The 13,668-nt window shown below is 39.7% G+C and overlaps 1 protein-coding gene across 4 annotated transcripts in view; it reads right to left on the bottom strand.

The window, feature by feature from the left end:
- The window catches only part of USP24 (ubiquitin specific peptidase 24), a 163,949-nt gene that overhangs the window by 11,434 nt on the left and 138,847 nt on the right, over positions 1–13,668 (bottom strand). For all 4 annotated transcript variants that reach the window (XM_036911209.2, XM_036911210.2, XM_057500238.1 and 1 more), the window contains 7 exons: positions 9,589–9,685; positions 7,148–7,264; positions 6,633–6,725; positions 4,968–5,070; positions 3,260–3,381; positions 2,258–2,371; positions 241–306 (listed from right to left, as the gene is read on the bottom strand). In XM_036911209.2, the coding sequence (XP_036767104.2) occupies positions 241–306; positions 2,258–2,371; positions 3,260–3,381; positions 4,968–5,070; positions 6,633–6,725; positions 7,148–7,264; positions 9,589–9,685 (712 nt within the window). The remainder of the gene's footprint in view (positions 1–240; positions 307–2,257; positions 2,372–3,259; positions 3,382–4,967; positions 5,071–6,632; positions 6,726–7,147; positions 7,265–9,588; positions 9,686–13,668) is intronic.

The following is a 13,668-nucleotide window of genomic DNA, read 5'->3' on the forward strand; positions in this document are numbered from 1 at the left end:
AACTGCTTGTGCACTTGTCTGGCTTCCTCACTAACCTGCGAGCTCCTGTGAGGTAGGGTTTTACTCTCGCTCACCTCTAAATCAGTAATGCACAGAAAAATGACAGATATGAAGAGGACTCAGTAAAATACAGACCAAATGAATGCAAAGATGATACAAGGACACACAACTTTTAATTTACAAACACATGCTAATAAATACCTAAATAAATACAAGTAAATCAGAACACTTATGACTTACCAATATCTCATGAAGTAGTTGGAATGTATTCTTTAGTTCATGGGGTGGAGCTGTTTCTAGTTGGTTCTGAAATATTTTTTAAAAGCATAAAAACTCCATTAAGTCCTCAGTGGAAACTGGAGTGGCAACCAAGAGTGTTGGATCCAAGCCCCAGTTCTACCATTATATGGCTGGCCTTGGACAAATCAATTCTCTCTGGGCCTCAGTTTCCCCAGATACTAAATCTGAGAGCTGTAACAACCCCCCTTTGTGGTCCTCCAAGCTGCAATGTTCCCTGATGCTTTACTACAAAATTAGGAAGGAGAGAGGAAGAAAAGCAGAAAGGAAAAGAGGTAACTTTAAGTGATTAAACAGACCCCAATTTACATTTCATTTATACATTTCCTGTTTTGTTTTCTAGAATATTTAGGTGTAGCTATGAGAAAACAAATGAAAATGCTCTGAGATAAGTATGCTATAAATGAAGTACATAAGAAAAGTCATCTTATGAAATAGAAAAATCTGCCAAGACTTCCCTAAGTGAAGCAAGCAACGTTCATAAAACTCGCACTCCACTGTGCATTTTAATAACCTCATGCATACAAATGGTGGGAAGTACACTGTGTTACAACACCGCACTTCCAGGTCCCAGATTGGTGCTAAGTAAGCACCTCATATGTCATGCCTCACGGAATCTTCACAATCTGTGAGATCAACTCATATTTCCACCCATTTTTCAGAGAAGGAAATTGTACAAGGCTATGTAATTAGTAAATAGTAAGGACAGGAACGCAATCACCTGATAAAAGTCTGTACCGGAAACAATGAAGGCAAACACATTTTAATAATGGCCTGAGGACATAATCCACTAATTCCTGCTACTTGTTAACATTTCAAGTACCACGATTACAAATCCCGGTGCGGGTAAGAAGGTGTGGCAGAAATTCTGTGGGTAGAAACTAGTATGTATGGTGTAAATTCACAGAAAAAGTCTTGAAGGACACACACCAAGGTGACAGTGCTAGTCCTTGGGGTAGGGTAGAGGGGGACATGGCTGGTTGGCAGTGATCAAAGAGAACTTTGGTCTTATTTACATGTTTAAATTTTTTACAAATAGAATGTAGTCATGTATTATACATGTAATTAAAAATTAAACATTAAAAACTAATAAAAATGATACATATAGGTTTATAAGTTTTCTAGTAATGCCTAGAAAGACAGTAAACAATATGGTTAAGAGTACAGCTCTGGAGACAGACTATGTTCAAATGTCCACTCTGCCAGTTATTAGTTGCATGACCATAATCAAGTCACTTACTTTCAGCCTGTTTAAGTATAAAATGGTGACAGTAATAGTATCTGTATCATAGGATTACTTGAGAACTAAGTGAGTTAAATATGTACTATGCCTGAAGTAGTGACGGGCATCCAGTAAGTGCAATATAAATAGTATTTACCATATTGATTAGAGCTTCATCATGAACTATATCACTATTTCAGAAGGTGAGAAAAATCTACTTTTGATTTTTAAAATGTTGCCTGGGGAAATAATCTGAAGTTAGAAAACCACTTTATACAATGTCTCTATAGCATTATTAAATACAAAGAATTATTCTTAATAGTTAAAAATTGAACCCAATGCAAATGTGCATCACTTGGAAGGGAATGTTAAGGCAATAATGGTACCCTAGAGGATGAAGTATCACACTCACAGATTACTTTCATGATATGGGAAAATACTTACAATGTCAAGTGAAAAAAACCACAAAATCATAACGACAATAAAATTCAAACTATGTTAAAATACATCCATAGAAAATAAAAGGGAAACCTAAGAAACTGTTCATGGTGTTATCAATGAATGGTGGATTTTGAGTTCTTTTATTCTTCATTTTAAAAAAATGCACCTATACTAAAAATGAATTAGGAAAACGATTAAGGCTTCTAAAGGAAGCATACTGCCTGGGAAGAAAGAACTGGTTCCTAGAGTTTGAGCTGCAGGCTATCAGGCCATGACCAGGTCCAGCTGAGAGCCTACCTTAATGAGATGCAGCACAGTGAAGGAGAAACGCTCGCTGCAGAAGCAGCAGTACACCACCATCTCTGTGAGCGCCAGCAGCGAGCCCGTTAGCTCCCGCAGAGCAAACATCACCTGAGGGGAGGGTGGAGCAGGGGTAAGCTTTCCTTAAGTTACAGCCAATACAGTACTTCTGACTTTAACTGAAATATACTGACTTAAGATCAGCACCAGTGCACCAAAATAGGGTTTCCTTACTGCTGACGTCTATGGGAAGATGTAGGGGTGCCTTAAGTCTGTCCCAAATTTAACACAATTTGTGCAAATGTGAGCATTTTTTTTGGAGTTACTGTCATCAGATTTTTGAAGGTAAATGCCTACTTCCAAATTAATAACTGACAGATTCAAATTTTAAGCTAATCCATAATGTTAAGCTAAAAAAAAAGTTTAGCACAGCACTGTCTGACTTATTAAAAAGCCAGTATGACATATTACAAATAGATTTGTACATAAGTAAATCAAGTTTTAGAAGGACTGGAAGAGGAAGTTCTCAAGAGCAAGTAGCTCAATGCCTGGGAAGGAAGGGACTCAGGCTGTGGATGGGCCGCACAGCGTATGACACGGTGGAGGACTGTGAGCAGCGCACTTCCACACTCCTGAGGTTTAAAGAGCATGTGCAGGGACACACCAAAAAGACTGGGAACAAAACCCTTTGATACTAAACTGAATAACTGTGATTGATGAAGTGTCATTTACTTCCTCCTGAAACATGCAGGGGAGTTAGCTGGGCTGGACCTGGAGGACCAATTCTTGAGAGAACTAATAAATATTTTCTTCAACTGATTCTTTCTTTCTGACATTTACATAGGAAGAAAATTAATTTGAAAGAATCATTTCTTCTCTTTATAATATTCTCCTTCATCAGAGTAACATGCAAAATGTAACTAATAACAAAAGGCATTTTTCCCCAAATAAAAAATAATGAAAATAAAAAAATGGCTTGAGAAAAGTAAGTACACATACCTCTAACAGGTAAGGTTTCCCTTCTGACAAGAACAACAAGGCTTCCACTTCCTCGTGGAGGGGCAGCAGAGGGCTTGAGGGGGCAATGCTGATAGGCGGCCGTTGTTTAAATACACCAGGAGCTTTAGGACACCAAAGAGACAAAACATAGCCCACTTGATATTATTTCATGAAATAGACACCTAAAAGGTGAAGCAATTCTCTCAGGATTCACACACAGGATTGCTGAATACTTAAAACCTGTTCCCTCACAGTCTCAAGGAAATCTAGACGTGTAGACAGGAGTAAAGATTTCTTTTTCTTCTAATTCTTTCAGCATATGCCTAAGCTGTAGGTGCAGCTATTAAGATCTCTAGACTCCTAGTGATTCCCACCCAAAACAGTTTTTGAAAGAAAAATATAAAGACTATATGAAAAAAAATTGCCCCCAGTGCCTCTGAAGAAACACTGCACAAGATACTTTTGCTGCTCAAACCACCATCCTCAAATAAAGGCACCAACTGCATACACTAGCAAAATCAACCTATATGGAAAGGGTTACTGCATTTGCTAGAAAGACAATGAGTAACACTCTCATTTTCTTTCACAAACTTGTTTGAACTCCTGCATTAGGTAGCCTTGTCCTTTTAGATGCATGAGTCAGAGTTTAGGAAGCAAACTAGCTCACAGTGTAGGAGCACTCCTGCAATGTCCCTTTATAGAGTCAAAAGGCATTTTTAGATCAGAGATGCTATGTGATTTTTTATCAGATTTTCCTGGTCAGATGACATTGACAACTCAGTATAGTCGCTGGTGGTCAGAGGTCTGCACATACTGGCTGCTATGCTGTTTACCAGCTGAGACTTGTGGAGTTACTAAACCCACGTGCCTCACTTTCCTCATATATTCAGGGGGATTATCCCTCACTGGTGTTCAGAGGGCATTAAACACAATAAACATAAAGCACCAAGGAGAGGCACAGCACACAGAAACCACTGAACACTCTTTAGTTGCTCTGTTGTGTTATTATTGTCATCGTGTTGGTGCTTCCATGACAAGGCCTAGAACAGTGTAAGAAGAGCACAGACATAGGTTAGACGACTGACAATCATACAGATAACTTGTGTCTCAGCCCTATCACATGAGGACTGAGTTATTGGTTCTGGGTGACAAAATAGGAAATGCTCCCAACTGGATCTTATATTTAAATACATTTCATTGACAGAATTTACATCTGAATCCTCTTTATCTTAATAAAGTCCTTTAACATTTTATCTCATTAATCCTCATTACACCTGGGGGGGTTATGTTTTTAATATTTTCATTGTGTTTTGAGGATCAGAAGCTCAGGGGCTTGGTCAAGTACACACTGCTAGGAGACACCAACCCACACCTTACTATTTCCCCACTAGATGAGTTGTGCCAAATACGGTAATGAGGAAACTCTGAATTTGCCTTTAATCCTAGGGTGTTTTTTTAATATTTATATATGTCTCTCCACCAAATAAATGATTTACTTTCTCGTGTGACAAACTAGTAAAGTGAGGTGAAGTTTAACATGAATAATACAAAATTTTTAAGTGTTCTTCAAATATCAAGTAGCCAAATGAGAAACAAGTAGTACCCATCTAACTGCCAACACTACTACTCTGTGTGCATTACTGACAGGTTCACCCTCTCCCCATTTCTCTGCTGTATTAACATGTATTAACAACATACTGAGGCTTACCAATGTTTCTCTGGGAAGAGACATCTGAGTGCAAAACAAGCAATGCCACTGTATTGTGAAGATTCCCAAATTCCCGTGCTTGTGCTGAGCTCCATCGACGTATCTGTTGTCAGAGAAAATAAAATAGACGTTAGAATTTTGGTTAAAAATAACACGAAAAGGAAGGGAAAGGATGTGCTGGTTCACAATATTTTGAGCCACAATTCTTTCTCAATGTTTGGTAAGAGAAGAAGTCAAAGTATAAAAAAGCCACAGGTGTAAGCTAGCTTGAGTATTTTCCCTTGCAGATACATTAACTCTATGTCATATTCTAAAACAAATCCATTTCTATATTCAGTGTAGGTACTGAGTGCTTATAATATGCTAGATAATTTTCCTGTTCCTCAGTGTCAGGGGGTGCCCATGAGGCTGGTGATCTGGAAGCCAGGCCCCCCTCTGCCACTCACAGTGTGTGTGGACATGGACAAGTCCTTTAGCGTAACAGCGCCTGACCTCTTGGTGGAACAGCAGAGAGAACCTACCTGCTCACCCTCTTTGTGGTTGTGAGGACCAAATGAAACATTAAAAGTGGAAATTATTTCAATGTTATATGTTCCATAAATGCAAAATAATATTAATTATGCAACATTAAATTAAGTCTTCAATTCCAGTCAATTTAAGTCAATTGCTAGTGTCAACAGAGTCCCTGATACAGAAGAGTCTGGAGTGAAAAACAGACATTATGAATCTCATTATCAACACACAGAACAGCTAGTGTGCCAGTACTGTGTTTTTAGCACTAAAGAGTGAGAGCAGCACAGTGACATATGACAGGACGCTTAGAGGAGGCCTAAGCATCAAGTCTGTCTCCCTTAATAAATAAAGGAAATCTTTCCTACGCCATGCATTACATACATCGGAAACCCGAGCCGGGTCTGAATCCCTGCCCCACAGTGCTTTAGCTTTATGACCCTGAACAAGTCACTTAACTTTTCTCAGCTTTAATTCTTGCTTGAGAATAGGGATGAAACTGCCTGTTTTACTGCCTTGTATCAGAGGTAAAAGAGCGGGTAAACTGACCAGTTGTGTCTCATACATAGTAGGCATTCCATAAACAATATTTATCATCACTGCATGTTCACATTTGTGTATTTTAAATCCATCAAAGTAAATATGATGGGAGAAACACGTCAACACAGGAACTTCAAACAGGAGAGTTAATCTGGGATATATCTAACCCTACTATTCCAAAATCCCTTCCTTTTCATTTTCTGAACATGAGTATCACCTCTGTAGCAGCACCACTTAGTGTGGGACATTACGAGTCCCAGGCTGCCAGGGCCCTCTCAGGCGCTTTCCCCCAAACAGCCCAGCCCCAGCCCCAGAGAGCCGGCGGGAGACTCCGTGCTGTCATTTCTTGAAGGCATCCGCATTCCCCCGCTGCGAGCCATCTTTCCTCCTGGGATGCTTGGCACTTCCCGCTCTGACTGATTTCCTAGTCAGTCATTTCCAGGGCTTATTATTAGACTAAACTCTATACGAAGGCTGTACAAATAATTGAACTCCAAGTAAATGTAAAGGCTACTCTGTACTGGACTCTTACAAAATTAGAAACAGTCATCACCTAGAGAAACGGCATGGCTGTGAGAACCAGGGCCACATCCCTGGGCTGTCAAGCAGGGTTACCTGGTTGTTCTGCCGACTGGGCCCAAGGAGAAAGCTGATCATGTGTCGCAGGGCTGAGTGCCTCAGCAGGAGGTCTCCTGCCCTCAGGCCTTGCTGTCACAAGACAGTGAGAATGATAAATTACATCCCTATCCAGACAGAAATCTGTTTCAAAAGCACAGCTAAATGAGAACTTTTAAGGAGTCGGTAAGTTTTTAAATATGCTGTAATTTGCATATAGAAAATACTTGTTAAAAATCTAACAAAATCTCTTTGAGTTTCCACAGCTTCACAAGGGCTAGACACACAACCAGCCACTAGTTTTAAGGCAGCCTCCTGTTGCTATCAACTAGTATTTCCACCCGTCAGAATTCTGGCAAGTAATGTAATGTACAAATTTAGATTTTTAAGAAGAAACACTCCTACACCATTTTCATATAGACCCTATATTGACTAGCCTTTTTTCCATGTATAAAATTCGTCTGGACCATAAATCTTCTACATTAGGAAAAGACACTAGAAAAAAAATTACTTACTTTTTGTACAAAAGTGTTGAACAGGAAAAAGTACTGAGCACAGTTTTTACAATTTTCTGGGACATCTTTATCCAAGAGAGCAAGTAGGACCTCCAGTAACTGGTGAAGGCTTTTCAACTGGTTAGAGGAAAGATGAAATTACATAAAGAAACAGAATGTAAGATAAGACATTGTAACAGGATTAGTCTGCAGAAAGTCACCCTAAGAACAAAAGGAAAGTCTGACTGACACAATCCAGTCTCAGATTCAGATAGACTTATGCTTTGGAGAGCAAAACCAGAATTAGCAATTTTACCTCCCAGGGAAAGACTGGTACTGTAGAAATAATTAATAGGAAAACCTAGGTCTGTTCCCTGGATTTCAGACTCAATGGCATGATTCTGTCACCTAATGGTCACATTTTCTGCTCAGCAAATTTCTCTGTCTCTTAAAAAAAGACAGGGGGTTTAGAGGAAACATATTTCTGAATCCCTCCCTCCACTATGCTACTTATTTACATAATCACAGATGCAAAGAATAAAAAACACAGACACAGGCATAGGGGCTAGAAACCAAGCCAATGGAGCAAATGGAGAGCAACAGCCTGACAGAATGACAACGGCAATATCAACTCAACTGTGAACTTACTTGAAAGCCCGCTGATGCCTCATGGAAAGCTTTGAAAAACATTTTATTTGTTTAGAAACCATTTTGGTTATCACATTGCTTCTTCTTTCCCTCCCACCCGAACTGTTTTTGGACAAGTTCCTAGAAATTCATCTGTGATCTGAGAATTAAGACCAGGCTCACTACTCTTGTTAGTTTATTTCCTTTGAAGATGGCATTCATAGACTTCTGAAGTAGTCCCATGCATCCTGTCACACCCATTATGAATACAGTAAAATCTACCATTTATATAGCACTTCATTTTCAAAGTACTTTACAAGCTTAAAGTGGGTGGCAAGAGGCACCAATCCCATTATGGGGAAAAGCGGACATAAAATCTGTCACTGGATATCAAAGAGAATTTACTGAGGCAAATGGCTTCCATGCTTCTGTCCTCCACCCCCTTCCCTTTCTACCACCTGTAGTCCTGCCTTTAGAGCTTGAGGGGCTGGGAGGCTGTGGCCTGACCCCATCTGCACGGGACACTACACTAATTCTGCCTTTATCCTCTGGGGTTGAATGAGGAGAGTGAGAAGGTTTTTATGTTAAATATCTCAGAAAACTTCCACAGGGTATTTCAGAGCCAAGGTGCCCAAACTGTCCTTGGTCAGCTCCTAATAACCTATTTTATATATTCTGCATCCAGGTAAGCTTTTACTGAAAAACAGTTCTGTTGTTTAAGCTGATTGAAAAACACTGGCTGAGAGTAAACCTCAATTTCCTTATGATTCCTAGAACTGAGGGACAGTCATCTTTGAGGTGCTTCCTGAAGGGCATATTTGACCTCCTTGTTTACTCTGGATTGGGTAAAGCTCCTAAGGTTGTCTGGCCTCACAGCACACCCTGGGTCAGACAATGCTGAAGGAACTAAGTGCTTGGGTGCCAGGCACTGACTGCATCTGGATTAACACCTTCCTTGAAGGACTTGCTCAAGGTTGAATAGCATAGCCAATATCTGTATCTAACGCAGCAATTCCTAGAATTTGCCTTTAGTTTATTGAGACATACTGCCTCCAGCCAATGTTTATGAGGAGCCAATTATTTCTGAAAATAACATTTTTCAAAGTTTTCCATGTAGTGTCAGCTGTTTGAAACAGCAGACTTGGGAAGTAACTGCTGTATTTGCTAAGACTGAATAACAGATTGAATAATCACTTACACTGTATGTCATTTATTCCCTAAGACTTAAAATTTGGGGGGAACTGAGGATGGCAATAAATACCATGGTTTGTTTTAGCATGTGGAATTATGAACCAGAAAATATGTTGTAGAAAATAGGGTTAGGATGAAGATGAAATTCAAAAAACCAGGAACAAAGATTAGGGAATAATGGAGACCAATGAAAGAACTATTGGGCAATGCCCCTGGATGGAAGGCACTGTTTGGTTTGGCAGCTAACTGAAGGTTATGCTTACGAGGAAGGAGACAAAGCCAGGGGTGTTTCACAACATCTGTTGGTTAGACTGTAGAGTCTCTAGACTCAGGTAGTCTCAGTTCAGAGAGATCTAATACAAACTTTTGAGAGAAGATTCTGAAAAAGGAGTGTTCTAGAAAGAAAGTCCTGAAGCAGATCAGAGCAGACCTAAATTCCTGGCCTAACCTATTTTCTGGGATATGAGGAGGAAACAACAGAATGACTTCTACCCTGGCACTTATCAGAATGCACCTTACAGAAGGTACATTTAATGTGGCAAAATTATCAGATTCCAATCCTAGGCTCTCTTTCTTATTATGTATGGTTTAAGTCATTTGGTAAAGATAGAAAGTAGAAATAAAATTTAAAAAAGGAGACCGACCTTATCCTGATAAAACAAGGCAGTGTCTAGTGTCTTCTCCAGAATGGTGGCCACAGCAACTCGTACTTCTCTCACATTGCACTCCAATAAGAAAATCCTAAGATAAAGAGAAATGTCGTGTCAAAAAGCAAGATAGGTTCTATGGCCCAACCTTCCCAACACCAGGCCGACCTATACCCAAGAAACATCACTCCAAGATGTTAGCTCAAGCCTCCTGAGAGCTTAGCACACATTCACAGGCCACCATGAAGGAGGAATGCCAAACAGGAAAATAAGAGCCTTAAATACTGAAAAGCAGAATCCCCCTCCTTCCTCTCTTCCCCTTGTTAAAAAGGAAGACGCAGGCCCAACACGACGTCACTTTTGCTAGGCTAAGTCACCAAACTGGGGCTTAATACCTGACCTAATCTCATCTCCCAGAAGTGCAGTCAGTCAGGAATTTTCTGGTCAGCATGTCAGGTGCTAAACTGCAGGAAAATGCATTACTTAATTTAATCGTTTACACAACTGTGGTAGGTGAGGAAGCCTTACATGTGATGGAGGGCACAGTCAGCCAAAAACAACTGCTGGGGCCTGGGGGTCTGGGTGGTGGTGGTAATTACCTGAGAGCAATGAGGTAGCCACATGCTTCTCCACAGTTGGCTTTTCTTTCTTTCTTGGCTTCATATACACTCACTTTAGTGTGACAACCCATATTTAATGAGCAAAGTGAAAATTCATCTATCACTGCTAATATTTCTTAACAGAAAACCCCCATTATTCCATGGGAAGGATTTGACTACAACCTAACTTGGTGACTCAAGTTAAAACTTTGCTGAGGCACTTGTCTCAGGTGACAGCAGTGAAGGCCGCTCTCTCTCTGCTGGCATGTGGCCTTGCATTTCCTTTCTCCTCCTCAAGAGCATGCTAATAACCCTGCTGACCTGCTGACCTGTCTCCCAACAACTGGCAGATCAAAGTGGATCCTCCTGAAGTCACTCGACTTCTGCTCATTCCACATAACTGCTACTGCTACACATTAGCTACTTAATGTGAAACAGACAGATGAGGCTCTGTTCTAAACTCACTAGGAGTCAAAGTGGCAACTATAAGAAAGTTTAATAGACAACCAGTACCCCTATAATATTTAGCTCTAGGGGCTTGGTAAGATTTAGGTACAGTTCTTTTGGCAAGAATATTTATAGCAGGTGCCCCACATTTCCTGTAATAGACATTAAGAAGCACCACAAGAATGTAAACAAATCCAGAATATGGGGAGTTCTTGAGGGCAAGTCTCTCCTCCAAATAACTGGCAGGACAAAATGAGGTGGTGAGGGAAAAGGAACAATTACATTAAAAGTCTTAATAAACATATAAACCAAATGTAACATGTAGGGCCCACTTGAATTCTAATTTGTACAAACTCAATGGTAAAATACCATTCTTGAGACATCCGGAGAAATCTGAATACAGACTGGATATAGGATGGTAAGAATGAATTATTATTTTTGCTTAGTGTGATAATGGCAAAATATTTATTGTTTTAAAACTATCTTTTAGAGATACATGCTGAAAAACTTATAGTAAAATTATATGGTGTCTGAGATTTACTTTAAAATACTTCAAAGAAAAAAATAGCATGCATGTGAGTTTGTGGGGGAGCTGGGATAAGTAAACAAGAGTGGCCAAGTGCGATGATCTGAGGCGGGAGAGGGTTCTCATTCTGACTACTTGGTACATGTTTTAAAAGTTCCACAATACAAATTTTTTAAAAGATGTAAAATATCCTTCATGTTATTAGTTTTAATTTCTTTAGATCAATTTGCAGGCAGTATTTACTACTGATTTAAAGTTTTATAATTATAATTACATTTAGAAATTGACCTAAAAAAGGGCTATCCTGAGAGACTAATATAAGAGAGAACATTTTCAGGTTTACAGTTACTAAAATATCAGTAGAGTATATATTTATCTTTTACTTTTAACAATGATAACCTAAGTGACTAAAAAATTCTAAGGAAATTAATTAGAGAAAGGAGAATACTGATTCTTCAGAAATATGAAATCAGCAACTGATAATGACTGATAATTGGGCCTTATAGAGAAAGAGAGAAAACATAATAAACTAACAGGTAGAATTTAGGTTAGGTAATTCATTGGTATTCTTGACCATTGGGAATACTAAAAAACCAAAACATATCACCAAAGGAGCGAGAGTTTCTCTGCAGATATTTAAAAGCAGCCCTGCTTGGATACAATGGAAGGAACTAAATATCTGCCATGTTCCTTCCATGGATGACGATTCTATGACATTCAACAGTCTAATAGTAATCAAGAGTCCTACTATTACTGGGAAGATACTTTGGAATTAAACTGGAAAAATGGGTGAAAGCTTATCTCTAATGCAGATGCTAAAGGGACAGGCATATATTAACACTTCAAAGAAATGCATTTGCTCTCTATGAATGCACAGACATCTGAGTGCTTGCTATTTGCCAGGCTCTTCATGTACAGCAGGGCATCAGAGACTAGCTTCTGCCCTCAAGAAGCTAGAGTTTAGTGCGGAAGAGAGGCAAAACAGCAGAGCAGACTAACAGGGCAGACTTACTTTAGACTGCGCAATTGGGAGGGAACAGCTGCTCTGATCTGAAGGATGAAAAAGCACTTGAGATGCAAAGAGTGGATGCGAGACTGTTCTAGGTAGACGGAGTAACAGGTACAAGGGTCTTCAGGCAGGAAAAAAGCTTAGTGTGTTCAAGGAATCAACAAGCCAGTGTGGTCATGGCATGATAAGCAAGGAGGAAAGTGAAATGAGATAAGCCTGGAAGGAAAAAGACCAGATTCAAGCAAGGCCTGTGGGTTATGGTAAATAAAGACTTTGGATTTTATCGGCAGTGAGATAGTATAAAGGTAACATGATCTAATTTGTTTCACAAAGTATACTTTTGTTGCTGTTTGAGGCAGATTGGAGGAAGAAGTGGAGATATCAAGTAGGCAAATGAAGGTCTGGAGCTCAGACCTAGAGATGAAGGGGATAGGAAGTCAAGAATTTCGATTAGATCTCTAACTTGCTACCCTAATGTGATCTCCCCGTGGAATGAGATTGCATTTTTGAATTATCTGTGGTCTCTTTTTTTTAAGTTGAGAGATACTAGGGCATGCGTGTATGCTAACAGAAGTACCAAGTGGAAAAATTTTTAAGTAAAGATGCAGGAATGAGAATCAATAATTAAAGGGCCAACTTTCTTGAGAAAGTCTGCTCATGAAAGAGATTCATTTTAAGAGTAGAGAGGACACTTCCTCCATATAATAGGAAGAAGGGAGAAGATGTGAACAGACTCTGGTAGGTAGTGTAGCTTGTCATGGGGACAGTGGACTGCTCATCTGTTACTCGTACTTGCTTGGTGACATCTGAGGTGAGGTCACTGGCTAGAAGTGGGGAGAGCCATCATGGCATGTTTGAGAAAAGGTAAAGCTGGGGACAGTGAAGGAAGAGCCCACTGAGGATGAAAGAGACTGATGCTTAGAGATGAAGGTACTCACTGGGAGTAAGGTGCAAACATTCACAGTGACTGGAGCATCTGGAAATTTTACCAGAAAAAGCAATTTGTTTTTTAATTACAGGTACATAGGTAAATATACTGTCATAGGTACTATACCATCAGTAGATTTCTGAAAAATACTTTAGCCAGAATCCAAACACAGACAATACCATGGTATCGCTGTGTAGTAACCAAGGATCGCTGACCTCTTTACCTTGCCACCAGACTGAGAGTCCCTGAGGGAAGGGGCTTGTATTTTGGAATCCCCTGAACTACAGCAGGGGTCAGGCCATGCTTGCCTGTGAGCACCTGGCTGTCTGCACACATGCCCTCCTTGCACTCACTGAACAATTGTCCAAGTGCAGTCCAAAGGAGACAGTTCTGGGAAGAATGATTCTGGGGTGACCTGAAGAAGTTCCTCAGGTTTCAGTGAAGACAGTTTAAAATGGTCTCCAATTAGAAAAATATTTTCAAGTTGAAATAAAAATAGTTATAAGAAACTTCAGCTCTTGATCACTCGAAGAGACACAAATTTATTTTAATTAGAAGATCTTGACAC

This window comes from Manis pentadactyla, chromosome 4 (genome assembly GCF_030020395.1).
Source record: "Manis pentadactyla isolate mManPen7 chromosome 4, mManPen7.hap1, whole genome shotgun sequence".
Taxonomy (NCBI): Eukaryota; Metazoa; Chordata; class Mammalia; order Pholidota; family Manidae; genus Manis; species Manis pentadactyla.